The sequence below is a fragment of the Equus caballus genome, chromosome 31, assembly GCF_041296265.1.
Source record: "Equus caballus isolate H_3958 breed thoroughbred chromosome 31, TB-T2T, whole genome shotgun sequence".
Taxonomy (NCBI): Eukaryota; Metazoa; Chordata; class Mammalia; order Perissodactyla; family Equidae; genus Equus; species Equus caballus.
The window spans coordinates 10142567-10165324 of record NC_091714.1 but is presented as its reverse complement, the minus strand read 5'-3'; the positions used below and the strand labels follow the sequence as shown (position 1 = coordinate 10165324).

The 22758-nt window shown below is 41.5% G+C and overlaps 1 protein-coding gene across 9 annotated transcripts in view; it reads left to right on the top strand.

The window, feature by feature from the left end:
• Nucleotides 1–22758, top strand: part of SNX9 (sorting nexin 9) — a 104063-nt gene that overhangs the window by 72767 nt on the left and 8538 nt on the right. For all 9 annotated transcript variants that reach the window (XM_023632961.2, XM_023632962.2, XM_070256312.1 and 6 more), the window contains 7 exons: nucleotides 815–940; nucleotides 1057–1174; nucleotides 10941–11071; nucleotides 15071–15174; nucleotides 16438–16541; nucleotides 19217–19294; nucleotides 22613–22689. In XM_023632961.2, the coding sequence (XP_023488729.1) occupies nucleotides 815–940; nucleotides 1057–1174; nucleotides 10941–11071; nucleotides 15071–15174; nucleotides 16438–16541; nucleotides 19217–19294; nucleotides 22613–22689 (738 nt within the window). The remainder of the gene's footprint in view (nucleotides 1–814; nucleotides 941–1056; nucleotides 1175–10940; nucleotides 11072–15070; nucleotides 15175–16437; nucleotides 16542–19216; nucleotides 19295–22612; nucleotides 22690–22758) is intronic.

The window sequence follows — 22758 nt, the reverse complement described above, 5'->3', positions numbered from 1 at the left end:
AGGAAAGCCGTCGAGTCTTCTGAAAACCGAGAGAAAGCAGAGACCTGGTTCTCCGCTTTTCAGGCACAGTAACCCTCCCCACTAATAAAGTGTGACCCTGTGCCTGCTGGGTCCTCGCGGGTCAGTGGTGCCTCTCTTGGTCCCAGGGCTCGTCTTAAACATTCCTGCTCTGTAGCTTTAAGAGGGTTTTCCAGATCTGGGCTCCCTCTTGGGCAGTCATAGTAGCTTGCTGTCACAGGTCTTCTTTTTCATCCCTTATTAAAATTTCCAGGCTCCAGTCACCTTCCTGACCTGATAACCTCTGAACTTTCGTACCCCACCCCACTTTTTCCTCCTGTTACCTTTAAAAACAATTAGGACTGGGTGCGCAGAAAATGAGAGGAAGTGTTGAGGAAGTGTGATGGCAGTTGGACGTTGTTGAGACATCCAAGTGTATAATTTTATATTTCACAAAACTGTCAGTCTGTGATAGATTGGAAATTTTAAAAGGAGCCCTTCGTCACCTATAACTAAGACAGCTGAACTAGAGAGAGAAAACTGTGTTCCATCCAGCCCTCCCCAGAGGGGAGGCCAGCAGGCATCTGGGCCCCGTGGCCTGAGACAGCCCACGTGGGGAGCAGAAGGGTTCGTGTCAGCAAGCGAGTTCTTTAAGTATGACCCCCAGGGGAACAGAGCATTTATGCAACTTCTCAAAGAGGGGCAAGAATGACCCTCGAAAGGACTTCGAGTCCTAAAAAGAATCATTTGATGACATGTCAGTTGTATCACTGTCTTTCCACGTAACAACGTTATCTCTTCCTGGAACACTGTGTAGGTCGGAGATTACGGCCCAATGTGGGTTTATCCCACCTCCACGTTCGACTGCGTGGTAGCAGATCCCAGGAAGGGCTCCAAAATGTATGGTCTGAAGAGCTACATCGAGTACCAATTAACGCCTACTGTGAGTATCCCGGTTAGCAGACACAGTCGTGGTCACCTCACTAGTTACAGTTTGCTTTTTTCTTCATTTTCTGTAGCTGGCCTTGGTAACTTTTTCCTCTTTCTCTTATTTTGTAGAACACTAACCGATCTGTAAACCACAGGTATAAGCACTTTGACTGGCTATATGAGCGTCTCCTGGTCAAGTTTGGGTCAGCCATTCCAATCCCTTCTCTTCCAGATAAGCAAGTCACAGGTGAGTGTGTGTGACCCAGAACCAGGATGACAAGTGACAGGACTCCATTAGAGCATCATCGTATAAACTGGTGACAGCATTGTCCATCCTCCAGAGGAGCAGGATGTATACGTTTGGAAACAGTGGCTAAATGTAGCGGTATCTATTGTACATGTATTTGGAAGTTACCTAAACACCTAACGAGAATGTCACGTAAAATTTTCTCTCAGAGTTCTTGTGCACATATCTTAGATTCCAGCAAAATTGTTGTGTCTTTATTGCTATACTCTTTCTATAGAAGAAATATGTGAATTTTTAAAATGTGAAAAATGACACTGGAGAAAATAGAAATGATCCAAATAGCCTAAAATGGCAATAGCAATGTGTGACCCAAATGATGCAAACACGTTATACAGTGCAGCTGTGTCGTTTTCATTACAAGTGTGTAAACGTCAGCTGTAGAAGTGGCAAAGCTTCCAGGTGTTAATGCAGGCAGCTGCCAGGCTCTCTGCTCAATCATGTGAGTGATTATTGATATTCGAGTGTTGTTATTTATCATTGATTATTACACTCTCCCTTTCTTATTTGTTTAAAGTGTCGTGTCCCCCCCCAACCCCACCCCAAGTAATCTTCTGGTAACGAATCCACAGTGCTGCCACAGCCCCTTGTAAATATGCAGATAGAGAGTATTTATTTCTGTGTCCGTTTTGAGAACGGTCATTGAGTTCCTTCTTCTCCAGTGTAGTATAGAACTTGGAGTTTGTGTGCTCAGACTCTGATTGTCTCGGAATAAAAGTTTGTAAAGAAGCTAAACTTTACTAAAGAATAGAAAGGGGTTTAGTGTGTAGCTCGAAAATTTTGAGATAAATGAAACTAGTAAGTATAGAAAGGACGGGGTCGAAGATGAGAGTAAGGCTTAGAAGATCAGAGCTTTATTGAGAGGCCTCCAAGAGAAGTGAAAGGCTGAGCCCAGAAAGGAGAAACTTGGGATCTGGGAAGGAGGGGCTCTTTCCCCAGAGGGCGGGGAACACCAGAGAGGGGCGAGTCTTGACTCAGCAAGAGGCCAGATCAGTAGTTGAGGGAGGGACTGAGAATCTTAGCCAGCCAGATGGCAGAGGCAGCTCCAGATGTTCTCAGGCTCCGTTTGTCCTGACGTGCCAGGTGTGCCGTGTGTCTGGACGCTTCCCATGTGCTTTGTCACTTCAGAGCAGAGACCTTAAACGGGCGCTGCTCGCTAGCGCTAAGAACAGAATTTGAATCTGCTTCGGAAGCCGGCTCTGTTGACCTTATGAGATGTGGACCAGCTTGTCTTCAGCTAGAATTAGTAACCTTAGGGGAAGAAACTTATTCTCCTTAAAACTTCACTTTGTACTTTACTTTGTTTCATGTTTGTTTCCTTAAAACTTTTTGAGGAGATGGAAAGTTTTATTTTTAAGGAAGTTGTTTTGATTTGGATTTTTTGAAAACTTTTCAGAAATTTCAAATTGTCCTAGGAGAGTGGAGGGTGGGGTGGCATGGCCCGGTGGATGAACCCATCCCGGCCTCATATGGGGGTCCTGAGCAGTCCCTCGTGGAGCCAGGCAGGTGAGGGGAAGCCGTATCAGGGCGACTAGGTCAGCATCAGCTGCCACTTCTTCCACACAGAGGTGTCACCATACCCCCAGTCCCCTGCCCAGTTCAGATACTCACTATCCCTCATTTTTGCCATTCTATTGCGTTAAATCACAGCTCTCTTTTGAAAAATTTTAGCATTCTTTGCATGGAAACTTCAGTTCTGCCCTTCTCCGTATTTTCAAATTTCAGTCCGTTTCCTGAATTTTATCCTCTCCTTTATCAACGTGATTAGCCCAATATGCACTCTGTAGTGTTTAAGGAAATGGATCAATGAGCTGTTTTAGGGTTGTGGAGATTTCTCATATCTTTCAGGCTTTAACACATCTATTCTGAGTCAGATAACTTGGTGCCATTTTAAAGCATCAGAGTCACGGTTATCCTCCCATACTAAGGTTTGTCTTTAAAAAAAGCAGTTCAGGCCTGAAGCCGGGGGATGTCACAGAAAAGCGAGAAAGCAGCAGCCCCCAGTCAGAAGAGAGTTGGGCTTTGATTCACTGGCTGGGATGTGTGCCGAGGAAACGGAAAAGCACAGAAGCCGCTTTCTTTCTCCCTGATTTGCCTCCTGCCCGTGGTACCAACCAGATGTGATTCTGTACACTCCCCTCTCACGGAAACCCTGGAGAAAAGAAACCGGACTGCCAAGTGGATGATGTCATGACACTTCTGTGGACTCGATAATGGCTCCGTGAAACACTTAGAGATAACGTTTTTCATTTGTGCAAGGATTTTGTTCTTTGTGAAATAATACTGAATGAATCTGGTTTGATTCCTGGACGCCAAACTGGTACATTCACATTCTTAGTGGAAAGCTAATAAGTAAGGTTCATTGAAAATGAGGAAATGGCAATCCTTCCTCCCTGCCTTTTCCCTGATTCTCTGGAACCTGGTATGAAAATCTTACCAAGCACAAAATAACTTCCGAAGTCATAGTTTGGAAATAAACCGGCGATGTCAGAAAATAAGAAGAAGAAGAAGAATCATTAGTTAATTAATTTCAACCAGTGAATAGATTATGAACTCTTGGTGTAATTCACTTTCTCCTATGGGAAATTCAGTGTAATCCTGGTCCACAGTGAGTTTCTGGGTCTCTTCTGTCCGGGAGGTGGGTCTGCATAGCTTAAGTTTATGTACTACTTAATCTCTACTCCCAGTAAGTGCAAAATTTGAAGTGTTTTACTATACAGGAGGTGTCCAGACCATCCTGCTGTTCATGGGTTTTTGATATGTGGGTCGATAAGACTCTTCTCATTAAAAGACTTGTGCTTATTTGTACTCATAATTTCTAAAGGAAAGTCCAGGCTGCATTTTTTTAAATTTATTTTTAAACTTACATACAGTAAATTAACTCCTTTTTGGTGTACAGTTCTAAGAGTTTTGACAACTACCACTCCAGTCTTGTAACCACCACTGTATTCAGGCTACGGAAAGTTCCATCACCTTCCAAAATTCCATTGCTTCCCCTTTATATTCAACCCCTCCCCCTGGTCCTGACTCGTGGCGACACAGGTCTGATCCTTGTCTCTATAATTTTGCCTTTTCTAGAATATCATAAATGGAAGCATCTAGTGTGTAGTCTTTTGAGTCTGGCTTCTTTTACTTAGCACAATGCACTTGAAATTCATCCATCTTGTGTGTTATCAGTAGTTTGTGTCTTCTTTTCACTGCTGAGAAGTATTTCAATGTATGGCTGTATCATAGTTTGTTTCTCCGTTCACTCACTGAAGGACATTTGGGTTCCTAGGTTTTGGCAATTATAAATCTGCTATAAACAGTCACATACAAGTTTTTATATGAATATAAGTTTTCGTTTCTCTTGGGCAAATAAATACCCAGGAGCAGAATGACTGGGTCATATGGTAGGTGTGTGTTTAATGTTTATGAAATTGCCAAACTCTTACCCAAAGTGACTGTACCATTTTGGAATCCCCACCAGCGATGGATGAGAGTGTCAGGGCACTTTTGGTAGTGTCAGTTTTTCTTGATTTTAACAAGTGTAGTTTAGGATATGTGGTGGTATCTCATCATGGTTTTAATTTGCATTTGCCTGATGACTAATGGTGTTGAGCACTTTTCATGTACTTATTTCCCATCAATGTCTTTCCTTTGGTGAAATGTCTGTTTAAATCTTTTGCCCATTTTTTATTAGATTGTTTTCTTATTGTTGAATTTTGAGAATTCTTTATATATTCTGGAAACAAGTCCTTTTGCAAATAATTTCTCCCAGGCATAGCTTGTCTTTCTCTTAACAGTGTCTTTTGCATAACAAAAGCTTTTAATTTTAATAAAGCCCATTGTGTCAGTTGTTTCGTTTATGGATTGTGCTTTAGGCATTGTGACCAAGACCTCTTTACCTGACCCAAGTTCACATTGATATTTTCCTCTACAAATTTTGTAGTTTTAGGTTTTCCATTTAGGTCGACCATGCCTTTTGAGTTAATGTTTGTATAAGATGTGAGGTAGGGTAAGGTGGTATCCACTGGTTCCAGCACTATCTGTTGGAAAGAGAGTATCCTTTTTCTGTTGAATTGCCTTTGCACCTTTGTAAAAAATCCAATTGACCAGATTTGTGTGGGTTTATTTCTGGCCTGAGGTCCTGTTCCGTTGATTTATGTGTCCATCCTTTTGCCAGTACCACACTTTCTTGATCTGTGTACCTTCAAAGTAAGTCTTTAAATCAGGTAATGTGACTCTCCCAACTTGGTTCTATTTCAAAATTGTTTTTGGCTATTCTTTTTCTTTTGCCTTTCCCTGTAAATTTCAGAGTGAGTTTGTAGATAACTGTAAATAATCATGCTGGGATTTTGATTGGCATTGCATTGATTGCATAGATCAATTTTGAGAGAATTGAAATCTTAATATGTAGTCTTCTAATCCAAGAGCGTAAATATGTCACATTTGATTTTCATTAGTATTTTGTAGTTTTCAGCATTCAGATTCTGCACATATTTTGTTAGATTTACATGTAAGAATTTTATTTGAGGAGTTCTGTTATAAATGGTACCATTTGTTTTCTAATTTCTGTTTTCCAGTTATTTGTTGCATCTAGAGATAAACAACCAATTTTTGTGTATTGACCTCATATCTGCAATGTTGCTAACTTCACGAGTTCCAGGAGGCTTTTTGTGAATTCTTTGGGAATTTTTTATGTAGACAATCGCATTATCTTGGAGTAGAGATGGTTTTATTTCATCCTTCCCAGTCTGTCTGCCTTCCATTTCTGTTTTTGCCATATTGACCTGGGTAAGGCGTCCGGTATGATATTGAATAGAAATGGTGAGAGCAGACATCTTTGCCTTGTTCCCAATCTTAGAGAGAAAACATTGTCTTTCACCATTAAATAGGATGTTAGCTGTAGATTTTTTGTAGATGTCCTTTTATCAAATTAAGGGACTTCCCTTCTGTTCCTAGTTTGCTGAAAGTTTTCTACTTGAATGTATCTTGTGCATCTGTTGATGCAATTGTACAGTTTTTCTTAATATGCTGAACCAGCCTTGCGTTCCTGAGATAAACCTCACTTGGTCCTGACATAGTATTGTTTTTTTTTGTATTACTGGATTCAGTTTGCTACTATTTGGTTGAAGATTTTTATGTGTGTGTTCATGAGGGTTATTGGTCTATAGTTTTCTTGTAATGTCTTTGCCTGGTTTTGGCGTAGGGTAATGCTTGCTTCATAAATAAGTTTGGAAGTATTCCCTCCTTTTCTGTATTCTTGAAGAGATTAGAACTGATATTATTTCTTCTGTAAGTGTTCGATAGAATTCACCAGTGAAATCATCTGGACCTAGAGTGTTCTTTGTGGGAAGGCTTTGAGTATGAATTTCCTAAGTAGGTATAAGGCTCCTCAGGCTCTCTCTTCTTCAGTGAGCTTTGGTTGTTCAGGTCTTTCTAGAGTTGATCTGTTTCGAGTAAGTTGTTGGGTATGGGTTCAGAATTGTTCACGGTATTCCTTTATACTTTTAAGGTCTGTGGGGATAGCTGCTCCTTCATTCCTGATTTTGATAATTGGTGTCTCCTCTCTATTTTCTTGATTTTCTCTTTTCTATTTCGTTCTTTTCTGCTCTTTTATTGTTTCTCTCCATCTGTTTGCTTTGGATTCAATTTACTCCTTTTCTAGTTTTGTAGCATGGAAACTTAGATTATTGTTTTGAGACCTTTCTCTTTTTCTGCTATGAGCATTAAATGCTACACAATTTCCTCTAAGTCCTGATTTAGCTGTATCTCATAAATCTTGATATGTTTCATTTTCATTCAGTTAAAAATATTTTCTAATTTCCCTTGTAAGTTCTTTGACCCATGGATTATTTAGAAATAGGTTTAATTTCCAAATATGTGGGCATTTCCCACGTTTTTGTTGTTGCTTGATCTCCAGTTTTTTTCTGTTATGCTCAGAGAACAAGCATATCCTGTATGATTTTAATCTTTTAAATTTATTGAGACTTTTTTATGGCCTGTCGTGGGGTCGTCCTGGAGAGTGTTCCACATATCAGCTCTGCAGCAGTTGCATAGAGCCGTCTGTGTGTCTTGTTGGTTAAGCTGAGGTGATTGATAGTGTTGTTCAGGTTTCTAGATCCTTGCCAGTTTTCTTTCTAGATCTGTTCATTATTGAGAATAAGGTATTTGAATCTTTCGCTATTATTGTTGGACATGTCTCCTTTCAATTCTGTCACTTTTTGCTTCATATATTTTGAGGCTCTCTTGTTAGGTGTTCATTCAGTTTGTAATTGTATCTTCCTGATGTAGTGACCCTTTTATCATTATGAAGTGCTCCCCCTTGTCTCTAGTAAGATTTCCACAGGAAGTCTGTGTTTAAGTCTGTTTTGTCTGTTTTTAATATGGCCACTGCAGTTCTCCTATGGTTACTGTTTGCGTGGTACATTGTCTCCCATCCTTTTACTTTTCATCTGTCAGTGTCTGTGAATCTAAGGTATGTCTCTTCTTGGCACCATAGTTGGATCTTGCTTTTTTATCAAGTCTGACAATCTCTGCATTTTGATTAAAGTTTTTAGACTATTCATATTTAATATAATTTTTGATCCAGTTAGACTTACATTTGCTGTTTTGCTGTTTGTTTTCTATGTGCCTTGTTTATACCTCTGTTCCTCCTTTACTGCTTTTCTTTTGTGTTAAATGTTTTCTAATGTGCCTTTTTAATTCTTCCCATTTTTAAAACTAAATTTTACAAGTTATTTTCTTAGTAGTTGCCTTAGTGGATATAATATGCATCTCTTTGTAACATCACAGTACACTTCAGATTAATATTAATTCTAGTAAAGTTAATAGAAACTTTTCTTCAATATAACTCCGTTGCCTTCTCTTTTTATGCTGTTATTATCATATATTACATCTATATATGTTAAAAATCCAGCAATAAAGTGCGATAATTGTTGCTTTCTACACTCATATCTTTTGAAAAAGTTAAGAGAAGACACGAGAAAAAATACATCTATAGTGTCTTTCATATTAACCCACATATTTCTGGTGCTCTTCATTTCTCCTTGTGGATTTGGGTAATTTCATTTTAGCCTGAGGTAATATCCTTTTAACCTGCAGGACTCTTTATAATATTTCTTGTAACACAGGTCTGCTATCAGTGAATTGTCTCAATTCTTTGTTTATCTGGGAATGTCTTCATTTTTCCCCGTTAGGAAGGATAGGCTTATTGGTTATAGAATTGGTGGCTGATAGTTTTCCTTTCAGCGTGATGAATATGTCCCTCCATTGCGTTCTGACCTCCGGGTGTCAGATGACAAACCAGTCTGTTCTGTCGATCACACAGCTACACACCTGTGCGCACACTCCCCATAAATGTTGTCGTTTTTCACTTACTACTTTCAAGATTTTCTTTTTGTGTTTGTCTTTCAGCAGTTTGATTCTGCTGTATCTTGGTGTGGATATCTTTATATTTATCCTACTTGGAGTTTGTTGAGCTTCTTGGAAGTATAGATTAAAGTTTTCCATCAAATCTGGGAAATTTTTCCCCACTATCGCTTTAAATGATTTTTCTTTTTCTCTCTTGTCCTTTGGGGTCTCCCATTACACGTATGTTGGTGTGCTTGATGTGGTCTGGGGCTCTGTTCATTTTACCTCAGTTTCTTTTCTGCGTGTTCTTCAGATGAGATAACTTCTGTTGAGTTATCTTCAGAGTCCCTCGTTCTTCCTTCTGCTGTCTTGAGTCTGCATTGAGCCCCTACAGTGAATTTGCAGTTTCGGTTATTGTATTTTCAACTCCAAAATTTCCATTTGATTTTTTTTATAGTTTCTGTCTCCTTCTTAAGAACCCCTGTTTCTTGATTTCTTTGCATATTTTTCTTTACTCTTTTAAACACGGCTTCCTTTAGTTCTTTGAACATATTTATGGAAGCTGCTTTGTCGGCCCTTTTGTTTTTGTCTGCTGGAGTCAAACAGTCTAGGGGGACGTTTAGAGACAGTTTCTAGTGACTGCTTTTCTTTTCCCCCCTCAGTGTGGGTCATACCTCACTGTTTCTTTATGTATCTCTTAATTTTTTGTTGAAAACGAGACATTTTAGAGAATATATTTTAGCACCTCTGGATTCTGGTTTTTCTTCTCTGAGGGTCATTGTTGTTTCTGCGTTACGCTTGCTTGTTTGGTAAGTAACTTGCCTGGGCTACGTCTCTGAAGTCTGTCTCCCCTGCAGCTCCATTATTTTTATGTTTTCCTTGGTGAGTTTGGCTCCCCAGGCCTGCTCCTGTGTCTGTGTAGGTTGGCAGTAAGCCCCCCTCCAGCCAGGACGGCCTCTGTCCTCTGCTGATGGATCTGTGTGTGGGCAGGGAGTGCGTTCACAGTTCTGGTCCTTTCCAAGTTAGCCCTGACTTTTACTTTCTCGTGGGCCCTTTCGTGTCTCCTGTACATGTGCCTGCAGCCTCAGAGGTGGCTAGGAGGATGTGGCTGGCCTGGACCCCTTCTAGTCCCCTCTGTTTCTCCTCTCACTCTCAGCCTGGAGTATGCTTGGCTCAACCGTGCAAGCTTGGCCTCTGGGTTGTCACTGCCACCACCCCGAAGCCTGGGTGTCTCCTGCTCCAGATCGAGTGAGCCTCCTGCCTCCCCAGGGAAGCTGCAGCTGCAGTCCTCGCAGCTGGCCTCGCCCTGGCACAGCCTCCATGTGCACCAAGTAGAGGGTGGGGACGTGCAGGGGCAACAGGGAAGCACGGGAGCGGCCCCAGGCCAGAGTGCCCCATTCTCCCACTCTTCTTGCCCGAAGTTCAGTAGTTTTGCAAACGTAAACACTTCTTAGATGGCTGTTTGCCTTTGCTTGGTTTCCAGAGCACTGCTTTGGTGGGTTTTGTTCAGCTTGGTAGTTGCTTTTTGGGGATAGAATTAGCTGATTCTCTCCCTGGGCTGTAGCCAGAATTTCCATCTCCAGGAGCCTTTTAACTGATAGTGACTTTGTTTAGTAGGCTTATAAAAATTCTCAGTACTCCTTTGATGTTTGGTACGTTAAGCTGATTTTCTACTTTTAAAACAGAATATCACCTATTAAGCTGTGTTTTAGAATAGTCATAAGTTCTGGGATAGCAGCTTCCATTATTGCATTCATGGAAAAATTGCTTTTTCTATTTTCAGTTCAAGTAATTTAAAAAACAAAGCAGATGAAAAAGCTATAGCCCTAAGTTACTTTTCATAAATACTAAATTTGAATTTGTATATCTGAGATTATATTGCATTTGGGCACATTTTTATAAATAGAGAAATTTCATGTGCTTCATAAGAATTACTTATTAAATTCCACTCTTTCACTCCTTTCTTGCCTATGGGGCTTCATATGGCCACAGGAACTGGCGTAATGTTACTTTATAAGAAAGAGAATTTTTCATATTGAGGTAAATTTGCTTTTAAATTTGTTGAGTATTTTAGGGATCCTTGAAGAAAATAGCAGTTTGAGGCTATGATTATTGTCTCAGTTAAAAGGTTTGTTAATTTGTTAACTTGGAATTTCGTTCTTTCAAAGTAACAAGTCTGTTGTATCTTTCCTGGAGGTCTTTGAGCATTCACTTTGTTGCTTGGTTTTAGGTTAGTGAAAAATTGACCCTGGTTTCCCTTTTACTAAATGACTTCCTACCGAGTAGCCAGCAGCGATGTAAACGGCTCTTCAGTTGGAGCAGCAGTAATCCATTTAGACGAAGTTGCACCTCACTCCGGGCCTGTCTCTTGCAGGTCGCTTTGAAGAAGAATTTATCAAAATGCGCATGGAGAGACTGCAGGCCTGGATGACCAGGATGTGTCGCCATCCAGTAATCTCAGAAAGTGAGGTTTTCCAGCAATTTCTAAATTTCCGAGATGAAAAGGTAAGGCTTTTTGTTATGATAGCCTTAGAGGATATTGGGAGTTCTCACATTCACACCAATTTTGTGTCTGAAAGGAGTTAAAATTATGTTGGCCGCTTGGTGATTTCTCATTTCCTCCAAAGACAATGAGGAAACGGAAACGTAAGTCCCAACCGTAGGAAATCCGTCATGACGTTCAAAAGAGCTGCTGCCGGAACGGTTCCCGTAAACGGGGGGAGTGGGCTGGCCCAGGGTGGGCAGCGGTGAAGGACATGATAGCGTGGGGAGTTTTTTCCTAGATGCTTTTAAAACTAGGATAAACCCCAAAGCACGCAGGATATCAGCATGAAGTGAGGGCAGTAGAGTGAATGATTTCTCACGGTCACGTCTTCATCTTACAGTGTAATAGCATTTTGAAAGGAAAAGTAGGTTTGGAATTAAATTGTGCTTCTCAAAGCCAAGTTGTTTTCCAGAACTGTAGTTGTGAGTGCAAAGTAAATGCTGGGGTCTGCCTGCCCCCGTGGGCTGTCATTCTGCCAAGTCATCTGTTCTTTTTTGAAAATCAAGACAAAATTGGCTACTTGACATCTCCTTATTGTCTGCTTTGGAAATCGTTTTCTCTCTCAGCAAGCTTTTACTGTACTCTTTATTGTACCTTTTTATTCTCCAAAGGTGTTTTCTCCAGAATTTCTCTCATAACAAATATTACATATCTTAGAAAACAGTCTGAAGAATAAAAGCATTAGTTAGCTCGGGCGCCAAAGGCAGATAGGAGATATATTACGATCCTAGAAGAAAGTCTTGACATTATTTTCATGTTTGATCAAATAATAAAATACTGTATACCGTGTTGGAATTTCAGAGATTTACTTGCTAAACGTCTTTGTGGTACTTTTCTCTTCATACAGTGAACATGTTTACAATAACAAGCGTAATATTAGGGCTGTGCATGTGTTTACAGACTTAGGCATACACTGAACATAGTTGAAATATTTGGGGCCTTATTTTCAGTTACCGCTTATTTCTAGAATTGACGGGCTCATTTGCGTGTGTTGTACGTGACCAGGTCAGGAATTAGAAAAGACTGATGCGCTTCAGCATTTCTCTGTGAATTTGTATGTATCGTAGGTCTGGCCTTATGGTCTGCTCTAGAAAACTCTAGTTTTCCTGGCGAGATGCGATATTCAGTCACAGTATGTCGTGTAGCTGTATAGTAGTGAAACTAGGTTCTTTGGGTGAATTCTGTGTAGTTACAAAACTGCACGGACCCCTCCAGGTTTTCTGCCTGACTCATTCCCCACAGGACTTTAACACGGGCTTGTTTGATTGATTTGCCAAGGATTTGATCTAGAATGCACTTCTAAAGGTTGTGTTTTATGCAGAATGTTGTTATTAAAAAAATAAATCTAGACGTTGGCTTTTTTGGTGGTTTTGATATATTAGAAAAAAGAAAGAACGCGCAGCCAGGGCACTTGAGTTCTAGTCTTGGTTCTGCTTCTGATTACCTCTGTGGTCTCAGCCATGGCATTTCATCTCTTGGCCATACTTTCCTCTCCTACTAAATGACAGTGTAAAACTAGATAATCAGTAAAAACGGTGATTCTGTGGTCCATAGTAGCTCATAGAGATGGGTGGACCTAGAAAATCCCAAAAAATCTGCAGAAAAATGCTTAGAAATAAGTGGTTAGTAAGATAGCTGGATATAAAACATTGCATGTTTATATATGAGCAAAAAACAAAAAGGAAAGTCTTAAAAAAACTATAATTTACAATAGCATCAAAAATATCGAATATTTAGGAATAAAAATGATCAGTGTACCTAAAAATGTATGAAACATTGTTGAGACAAATAAAAGAAGACCTAAATAAATTTTCCAATACTGTTTCATGGGTTGAAGATCAGAAAAGATGTCTTATGTAGAAAATCAAAGTGCTGAGAATAGCCAAGATGCTCTTGAAAAAGTAAGAAGTGGGAGGTGGGACAGCAAGACTCATTATAAAGCTAAAATAGTTTTAAAAGCATAGTATTGGCGAAGGACAGACAGACCAGTAGAGCAGAATAGAGGGGACGCTTGCTTTATGACAAAGGTGGTGCTGAGTTTAGTGGGGGAAGGACAGTCTTTTTGGTAAATGGCGCTGGGTCAGTTGGATGGCGTCACTGGGGGAAAAAGAAAATGTGGTCCCTCCTTCACAAAAATCTACTGTTGATTTTGTTACAGTTGATATTGGTGTTGTGGTTATGTTCTTAAAACATGCTCTTATCTGTTAAAGACATGTAATGAGGTATTTATAGGTGAAATGATACTATGTCTCAGATTTCCATTAAAGTAAGCTGGAAAAGATGAAAGGTAGAATGGAGAAGAGTGGATAAAGCAAGATTGGCAAAATGTTGATCGTTGTGGAAGCTGAGTCTGTAGGGGTTTATTATGCTTTTCTCTCTACTTTATATGTTTTTAAGTTTCCATTGTAAATAAAATCAAAAATAAAAATGAAGTCAATTCCAGATGGTCCACAAGTCTAAATGTGAAAGGCAACACAATAAAGCTTTTAGAAGGTAACATAGCAGAATATCTTCATAGCCCCAGAGTAAGGAAGGATTTCTGAAATAAGACACAAAAATGACTAACCATACAGGAATAGATTGATAAATTAGACCACATTAAAATTAAGAACTTCTCTTTATCAAAAGAAGCTATTAAAAGTGAAAAGCTCAAAATGAAGATATATAACCAAAAAGGGCTGGATTTTAGAATATAAGAAAGATAACCCAGGAGAAAAATAGGAGATTTGGTAATGTACCTCACAAAGGGAAGTATGTGAATCATCACCAGATGTATAGAAATGCACCTAATCTCACTAGCAATCAAGGTAATGCATTGAAAACACAGCAAATACCACTACACACTCCCCAGAATGGCTAAGATAAGCAAGACTGACCATACCAAGTGTGTTCTTGAGATGGGTTGCTGCTGAAACTCTCACCCACTGCTGGTGGGCGTGAAAATTGGTAAGACCAATTTGGAAAACAGTTTGTCATTATCTACTAAAGCTGAACCATTTTCCACCCTCAATATATACCTAACAGAAATGCGTGCACATTTACACTTGGAGACATGTATCTAGCAGCTTTATTCGTAACTTGGCAGGGGCTGGAGGTGGCTACCATTAGTAGAATGGATAAATAAATTGGGAAATATTTGTACAGTGGAATATTATACAGCCATGGACTGAGTGAGCCACAGCTGCAACAGCAGCGTGGGTGTAGCTCCTACGCACAGGTTGAGCAGAAGAAGCCAGACACCAAAGAATACGCTGCATAGAGTTCTTTGCTAGTTCAGAAAACTAGCAGACCTATAGTTTAGGGACTCACTCTTAGATGGTCAAACTGTAAAGAAAAGTGAGGAAGTGATAGCCATAGAAGAGAGGATAGCGGCCCCTTTGTGGGGGAAGGAAGGGGTAGCGATTGGGAAAGGCTATGAGGAGCTTCTGGAATGCTAGCTCTTTGCTTTCTTGGCCTCGTGGTAGTTAGACAGGAATTCACGTTGTGAGAATTCGTTATACTGTGTATTTTTCCTTTGGGCACTTTTATATAAATATCTTGCAATAATATGTTTTTTATAAATAGCTCATAATATGAGTTCCTATATTATATTTTAGAAAAGCTTTAACCTTTTTTAGAAAGCAGTTAACCTAAAAGTTTGAGCAATTTGTTCACATTGCTAGGGTGTGTTTGTTGTCGCCGTGTTTCTGTTGGTGTGCAGTGGGCAAGGCAAGTGGCTGACTCACCTCACTCCGAAGGTCCTGGGCTCATGGGACCGTTGTGCAGTGGCACGTTCACATGCAGGATTGCACTTGGGATGTGTGGGCGTTTGGTCCATGGTGCAGAGGGATATGGCGTGGGAGCTGCTTCCTGAAAGTTAGAAAAATAAAGATGATCAGCGAGCTGATTCTGTTAGGGAATTTTGAAAGACTAGTTTGACTTTGCTTTTCACTGTAATGTTACAATGTTCCTATTTACAGGAGTGGAAAACTGGGAAGAGGAAGGCTGAGAAAGACGAGCTGGTGGGAGTTATGATATTTTCCACCATGGAACCAGAGGCCCCTGACTTAGACTTGCTAGAAATGTAAGAGAGATTGCCAAACTTTCCTTCTCAGACTGTGTCCGCCATCTTTGCTTACAGGTTTTGGCCAGTACAACTACAACTGGAATTCCGATTGTCAGACTAGAGCGTATGAAATGAGTGGGGTTTGTAGTCAGATACAAGGAAAGCGTCATGGGCACATGAAAGCACTGTCTTTCTAGCCATAACAGATGGAAGTCTGCTTCCTTTTACCTTGAAGCCAGTGATTTCATGGCTGGCACAGTGGTTAGTAGTTATTTCCAATAAAGTATGATGGAACACAGTGCCCAGAGCCAGCCAACACCCACTGAATATTCAACAAAGCAGAAATTTCCTTGAATATTGCCTTGAAGGAAGCAATTTCTGACCTGCTTGTTCTATGTTTTTTTTAATCTGTTATCTTTTTTTTTAATGTAGGCTTGGTTGAAAATCTGGAGTAATTCCTTTTCTATATAAGGACTAATAAGAAATCTTAGGGGATTTTTTTATTTTAAGAAGCTTTTTTCTTATCACAAAATCAATGCTTGTGTGTTACCAAAAATTTTGACAGGAAAAAAATCCACAATCTTCCAGCTACCCAGACAGAAAACCATGTTAATATGTTGTCCTAAGTGTTTGGTCTTCCAAACAAACCCTCCTCTGTACATACGTATCTAAAGAAAAAATTGTTTAAACAAAACCATCTCACACTATGCGTTCTGTCTTATGATTATACTGCTTTTTTCATTTAGCAATATATTATGCTAATTTTTTCAGGTGGGTAAATGCTTTTTACATCCTTAGAGAACTGGTGTGTTCAGTATCACTGAGATGATTGCACATGCAGGTTATTTTCTCTGATTCATTAAAGTGCTTGCTGGAATTGCTGGAATGGTTGAGCAGCTGCCATCAGCAACCATGTTGTTGTATAGTCCACGGTACCTCCAGTGATGGGATTTCACTAAATAAGATATGCAAGAAATGATTCTTTTATTTACTTTAGAATAATTTTCGTTAAAATTCACGAGGAATTGAGGGGGAACGGAAGCAGAGTTAAAATATAAATGGCAGATTTTTAAGTAGTTCTTGAAAAACCTGCATCAAGCCTGTTTTTAAGACTAATTTAGTTAAAGGACAGTTGTTAATAATGCAAGAAAACAGTAGCCGTGGTTCTGTTTGGTGAGAGTCTCCATTGACCGCAGCGATCTTTCTACTCTTATGCCTCACCCTGTTGGGACATTTGATAGCAAAGGCAAGGACGTGCCTTCTTGTGTTTCTGCCCCACAGAGAACAGAAGTGTGATGCTGTGGGTAAGTTCACCAAAGCCATGGACGATGGCGTGAAGGAGCTGCTGACGGTGGGCCAGGAGCACTGGAAGCGGTGCACAGGACGTAAGTGCCGTCCTCCGGTTTTTAGAGGTGGCGACGCAGGCTCAGCTTTATGACTTCCATCACACTGAGGAACTGTACCCCCCAAACAAAAATGCATGCCGTGAACTGAAGTCACATGGTTCCCAGAGCTCTTTGACGAACCCCACTTTTCAGCCCTAGTTGGACAACAGAAAAGGGGCTCCAATAAAGCCAGTTCAAGAACTCTGACACAAAACACCATGTTCAGGGGCCGGCCTGGTGGCTTAGTGATTAAGTTCACACACACTGCTTCGGTGGCCCTGGGTTTGCAGGTTCTGATCCTGGGCACAGACCTACACATTGCTTATCGAGCCATGCTGTGGCAGCATCCCATATACAAAATGGAGGAGGATTGGCACAGATGTTAGCTCAGGGCCAGTCTTCCTCACAAAAAGAAGCCCCACCATGTTCACTTAAATATTTCCAGTTATTTGCAGTTTGTAACCTATGGAAAATTCATTTTTTCTGCATGTTTAGAGAGTGCTTTTGTTTATTTTTAATCTTATAATTTTACCTTTTAATCTTCATCCATTTGGGAAGATGTATATTTGACCAAAGCCCTAATTTTTAGGAAAGACTAGTATAGTTGGTAATAGAAAATACAAAAGAGGGTCAGGCTAGGAGCAGGCCTGGGGGAAAGAGGCGCTGGCAGCCATGGCCTTTCCTGCTCTTTCCATGTCCTTGAGAACTTCGTGTCCCCCCCCTTCCCTATGTTCGTAGACCGTCATTCTGCTGGACTGTGTTTTCCTGTGCTCCCCAGAACCGTGCAGCTCTGTTGTCAGGTGGCCCAGGGGAGAGACACAGGAGTCCGGCTGTGGGGACCGCGCCACAGCATGCTGCCCCATTACCCCTGAGGCCCGGAAGGCTGTAGAGGCAGTGGACTCGCACAGATGCCATTGACTGCCTAGGGTACAGGAGTTTTCTCCCCGGTCTATCCATCCATCCTGCGCTCACTGCCAGCAGCCTTCTGAGTCCCAGAGAGAAGGCTGAGCTCTAGCTGCAACCGCCCAGGGGAATCTCTGGGAAAATTCGAGGCAGTGCTAGTCTCTCACGAAGAGTTTTCTGGCCTTCAGCTCTTACACTCTACAAGAATACTGGTTGTATTTGGTTATTTCTTAAAAATAAAAATGGTTTCTAGTTTGTGTAAAAGTAATACATACCTGCCTTCAGAGTATGTCAGTCCTGTGGTACTCAGCGTACGGAGGAGCTTAGTTATCTGTTTCTGTGAAGATTTTTTAAAAGGTGGTATTTTTCTTCTAAGTAAAGGAAAAGAATCAGAATTTTGAAGTCAGAAAATAATTTTCATGAACAAGAAAGTGAATCGTGAAGTGACTTGTAGATGAATTCTTCAAACAGCAAAGCCAAGTTAACAGCGGTATTAAGGTCTATTAAATCCAGACCCGGAATCTAAGCCTTACATCAGAAGGTGGCAAACCGTGGCCTGCAGCCCAAGTCTGGCCTGCTGCCTGTTTTTGTAAATAAAGTGTTACTGGAACACAGCCATACTCATTGATTTGCGCATTGTCTGTGGCTATTTTCCTGTTGCAGTGGCAGAGTTGAGTGCTTTCAGCAGAAACCTGTGGCCTCACAAAGCCTGAAATATTTACTGTCTGGCCTTTGCGGAGAAAAGGCCAAGCCTTAGACTGAATGGCCCTCTGCCATTCGCATAATAATAACAAAACCCCTGGTAGTATAGCAGCTGCTCGTGCTCGAGGGCCAGACGCCAGGAGTAATAACAGTTGCTCCTTTCTCATGGCAAAGAAATATGATGCTGTGTCCTAAGGATAGAACGAAGACTGAAAAAATAATGTATACAAATGCAGCATTATAAAAAAACGCAGGGGCTGGCCCGGTGGCGTGGGGGTTAAGTTCTCACGCTCTGCTTCAGCAGCCCCGGGTGCGCAGGTTCAGATCCCGGGCGCAGACCCAGCAGCACTTGTCGAGCCACGCTGTGCAGCAGCATCCCACGTGGAACAGAGGAAGATTGGCACAGATGTTAGCTCAGCACCCATCTTCCTCACAACAAAAAACCAAAAGACAAAATCTGTTTCAAGCCGTGGTCACAGGGAATAACTCTTTAGCAAAAAGGGGAATGACATTTCTCTAAAATAGTAATTTCATTTTAAAATAATTAATTTTAGCTATAAACTCTTAGGAGGCCATAATAGCAGATCATTTAAATCTGTATATTCTTTGAAAGCTATTTCCTTTTTTTGGAAATATTTTAAATGAGTGTAAGTCTTGCAATCAAATCTTTTAGAGGTATCACAGAACCTCAGGATTATGGTTTCTTTTAAAGAGTTAAATCCTGGGGCTGGCCCCGTGGCCAAGTGGTTAAGTTCGCGCACTCTGCTTCGGCAGCCCAGGGTTTCACTGGTTCATATCCTGGGTGAGGACATGGTACCACTCATCAGGCCACGCTGAGGCAGTCTCCCACATGCCACAACTAGAAGGACCCACAACTAAAAATGCACAGTGATGTACCGGGGGCTTTGGGGAGAAAAAGGAAAAATAAAATCTTTAAAAAAACCACCACATAGACTATAATCACTTCAAATTTCTTTTATTATAAAAGGAATCACTTTTAGAAAATAGTTGAAACCCATTTCAGTTCACTCAGAGGCCTAGTCAACAATTTTTTCCTTTTTCTCTTCCAGCATTACCCAAGGAATATCAGAAGATAGGAAAGGCGCTGCAGAGTTTAGCGACGGTGTTTAGTTCCAGTGGTTATCAAGGTACGTCTGTCTTTGTTTATTCTTTGGGGCTCCAGTGTCTTATCCAAACCAGCTGCCTCTTCAGGCTCTTGCAGACCAACGGTAACCCCACAGTCAAGAACCCTTGTCCCTGACCCTAAAGTGGCCAGGCGACTCCAGTCGGGACTTCCGTGACCTCACCGTGTTACTTTCGAGAAAAGTGAAGGTTGTTAGAATTTCTATTTTTTGCCAGCTTCTTTGTGCTCAGATACAGCCCTTGGGTTGTAATAAAACAGGCGGGCGATACCTAACACTCTGCCCTTGCTCTCATTTCTCTGCCACACTCTGAAGTCAAGTCTTCCTGTTACAGAGGCCAGAACCCATCAATGTCATTGGGAGGAGCAGTTTTTGACTAAGTAACCAATTCACGTTGCCTGTGTCTCTCCATAACTCACAATTGGTCTCAGCGTGCCCCGAGCTCTGTGGCTCACCTGTGGTGTTTCGAGTTCACTGAGCTGTGTTCACACTGACAACACTCATGAGAGCATCTTAGCTGTTTCTCCTTTATATTTTGGTTTATGTTTACGTAATTTGACCTGTGGAGCAGGTTGGAAGTAAAAGGATTTGTCAGGTGAGTGACACGTCTTAAATTTGAGTGTGTCTGTCACTTATCGAAATGACAGAACTGGCGTTTCACCAGGGTGTTTTCCTGATCCCCAGGGAAGGTAGGTCTTTGGGTGTCAGTCTCTGAGTATTCTCAGGAATAAGAAATTGGTCTCACCAAAATTTAAGATTCGGGGCCCCCGTATGTGAATATTTCTCATCGGCCTGGCTGAAATGTGTCTTATAATCAGAACTTTTAGGCTGGACAGGAACTTTGAAGATTGGTCTGGTTCCCTCGTTTTCAAGATGGGCGACCTGAGGCCTGGAAACATAAGCACCTTGGCCAGGGTACCACAGGTGGTTGATGGATGAGCCAAGACTAGAGCCATATCCATTGCTCAGGTGCTGGGCAGACTCTGAGAGCCCGTTCGTCTCTGTGGCTCTCTAGTGTCTTGAGTTTGTTCTGGAGTTTCTGGAAAAACATCTGGTTGGTCCCCATGGCGTCCTTCTATGTCAGAGCTCATCTGAATCCACGCCTGCCTTAAACCTCACCTGAGGTCTCTCTGCTCTTCAGCCCTGCCCTCACTTCCCACTGTCACTTCTCGGTCCACAAAGTCCTTGTGGGAGAACCAGCTCTGTCTTGGGGCCCCTCCAGGTTCAGGTCCCTGACACCAGCCCATGTGTCTGGTGAAAGCTCAGTGGGTGCCTGCTTGTCTCAGCAGAGCTCCTCTGCCGGTGGAAGGCTCCCTCTTCCACCCCTCGGTGCCCCCAGACCCAGCAGCTCGCCTGGGGCGCAGGCTCACCACTGTCTGAGTTTATGTGTTTGCATTTCTTCCTTCCAGCAGAGATTCCATGACTCTGAGGAAAAGTATGACTTGTTAATTTCTTTGGTGTTTTCTTGTTGTGATGAGAGCAGCAGCCTTGCAGTCATCCACATCCTATCTAGAAACGGGACCTCTCCGAGATTAGGTTGTTAAGGCTAACAATGGTCCTTCAGTCATTTCAGAATTCGTTGCTAGGTTATAATAAATGTGCCCAGATTTGGGGTCTCTCGTCACTTGAAGTCACATATAAAACTTAGAAACTGTTGAGAGCTAGACCATGGAATTTTTAAAGAGCAGTTCACTTGTTCTCCTGGTCGCTGCTCAAAGAGACAAAGGTATCACTTGCTGTTGCCTGAATCTGCTGTGATTACGGAGGGTGCAGATAAGTGAACGCCAAGTCTTGGGAAGGGAGGAAAGAGAAGACAGTTATAATCTGGGAAATGGTTCCTGGAGAAGTTCTCCGACGACTTGACGCTGTAAATAAGTCTTTTCATAGATTACTCATTCTCGTAAAAAAATGTGGTAGAATTCACATGCCTCCAAAATGATCAGGTTCTTCTGGAACTGCTGTAGATATTGCAGGGTAAGGCAAGTGTGTAATTATGTTACTGTTAACAACGAAGATTTTTTAAATGAAAGAGATAAACATAAAAATCAGAAGTTTTAAAATATATTCAGAAAAGCCCTAGAGTCCTAAATTGGAATTAGAAATATCAACATGAGCTCATCATGTGTTTTCCCCTTTGAAAAGTAATACAGTTTGCCTTGCTGTGTTCACTGAAAAGGCCTACAAATAGTGACCCAATGTGGTAGCAAGAGGCAGCCTGACATCACCCACATGGTGATTTCTAAACACTTTGTCCCCCTGAAATGCGCCAGCGCTCCTGCTTATCAAAAAGAACTCTGCAGCGAGCTTGAAGAGCCTTCCACTGGCCAGTGAAGAGGAGATCTGAGCATCAGCGGAAGTAATCATCACTGTGGAGTGAAGCACACCAAGTCTGTTTCAGTCCAGACTCACAATGATGCTTAAACGAAGTTAATCTCTGTTACCCTTGGGGATGGTAGGGAATCACCTCATTATTCTGAAAACTGTAAAGACAAGGAATCAAGCATTTAATCTGCTTTTCCTGTTCAGACTTGCCTCAGGGTAACCGAAAAGTTGATGAAGGAAAGTTTCTCTTTATAGAAGCATTTCAGCTGATAAAGAAGGAGTGCTAGAAGCAGAGTAGCAGCATTTTGCAAACCTGTGCTGAAATAAAAGGTCCAGACAGGGATCATTTGTGGCTTCTAACACTGTACAGAATAGAAATGACTGGACAACGTGTCTTCTGAATCCGATCAAACCTCTAGATCTAACGACTGGTGTAGAAAGATACGGGAGACAGGACTGTTACGTCATCACCACAGAGATGCAGTCAGCAAAACCCAGACGGGGTCCCAAGGCAGATGAACTGTTTCTTCAATCCCCCAAAGAGAAATTTGCAAGGAAAAAGGGGGCGGGGAGAAGTAACCTGTGGATTAAGAAACTCATCGGCTCTATGCCGGGTGGACCTTCCTTCTTCCTGATTCAAGCAGCCGCCTTGACAGGAGACACCAAGAAGCGGCACGCTGACTGGATAGTCTATATCAGGAACGCTTGTCGCCTTAGCTGTAGTGCTCCTATATTGTCCTTATTTTTTTAAGACTCCTTACCTTTTACGTAAAATCTGTGGATGAAATGCTATGTGACCAGTGAAGGGGGGTAGGGAGTAGACAGTCCAGGTGAAAGAGGATTGGCCATGAGCTGTTAAAGGGGAGACCAGGTGATGGGTGGAGGGGGCTCATTGTCCTGTTCTCTAGTTTTTAAAAGTTTGAAATTGTCTGTAATAAACTTCTTAAATAAATGAAAAGAGAGTCTAACTTATAACCACTGGTATAACTGAATGATTTTCAGGCGAAACAGATCTCAATGACGCAATAACGGAAGCAGGGAAGACTTACGAAGAAATTGCCAGTCTTGTCGCAGAACAGGTATAAACAGAACCACGTAATGCCAGTTAAGATTTTATACTAGTTAATGCACGTTTCATTTAAAACCTG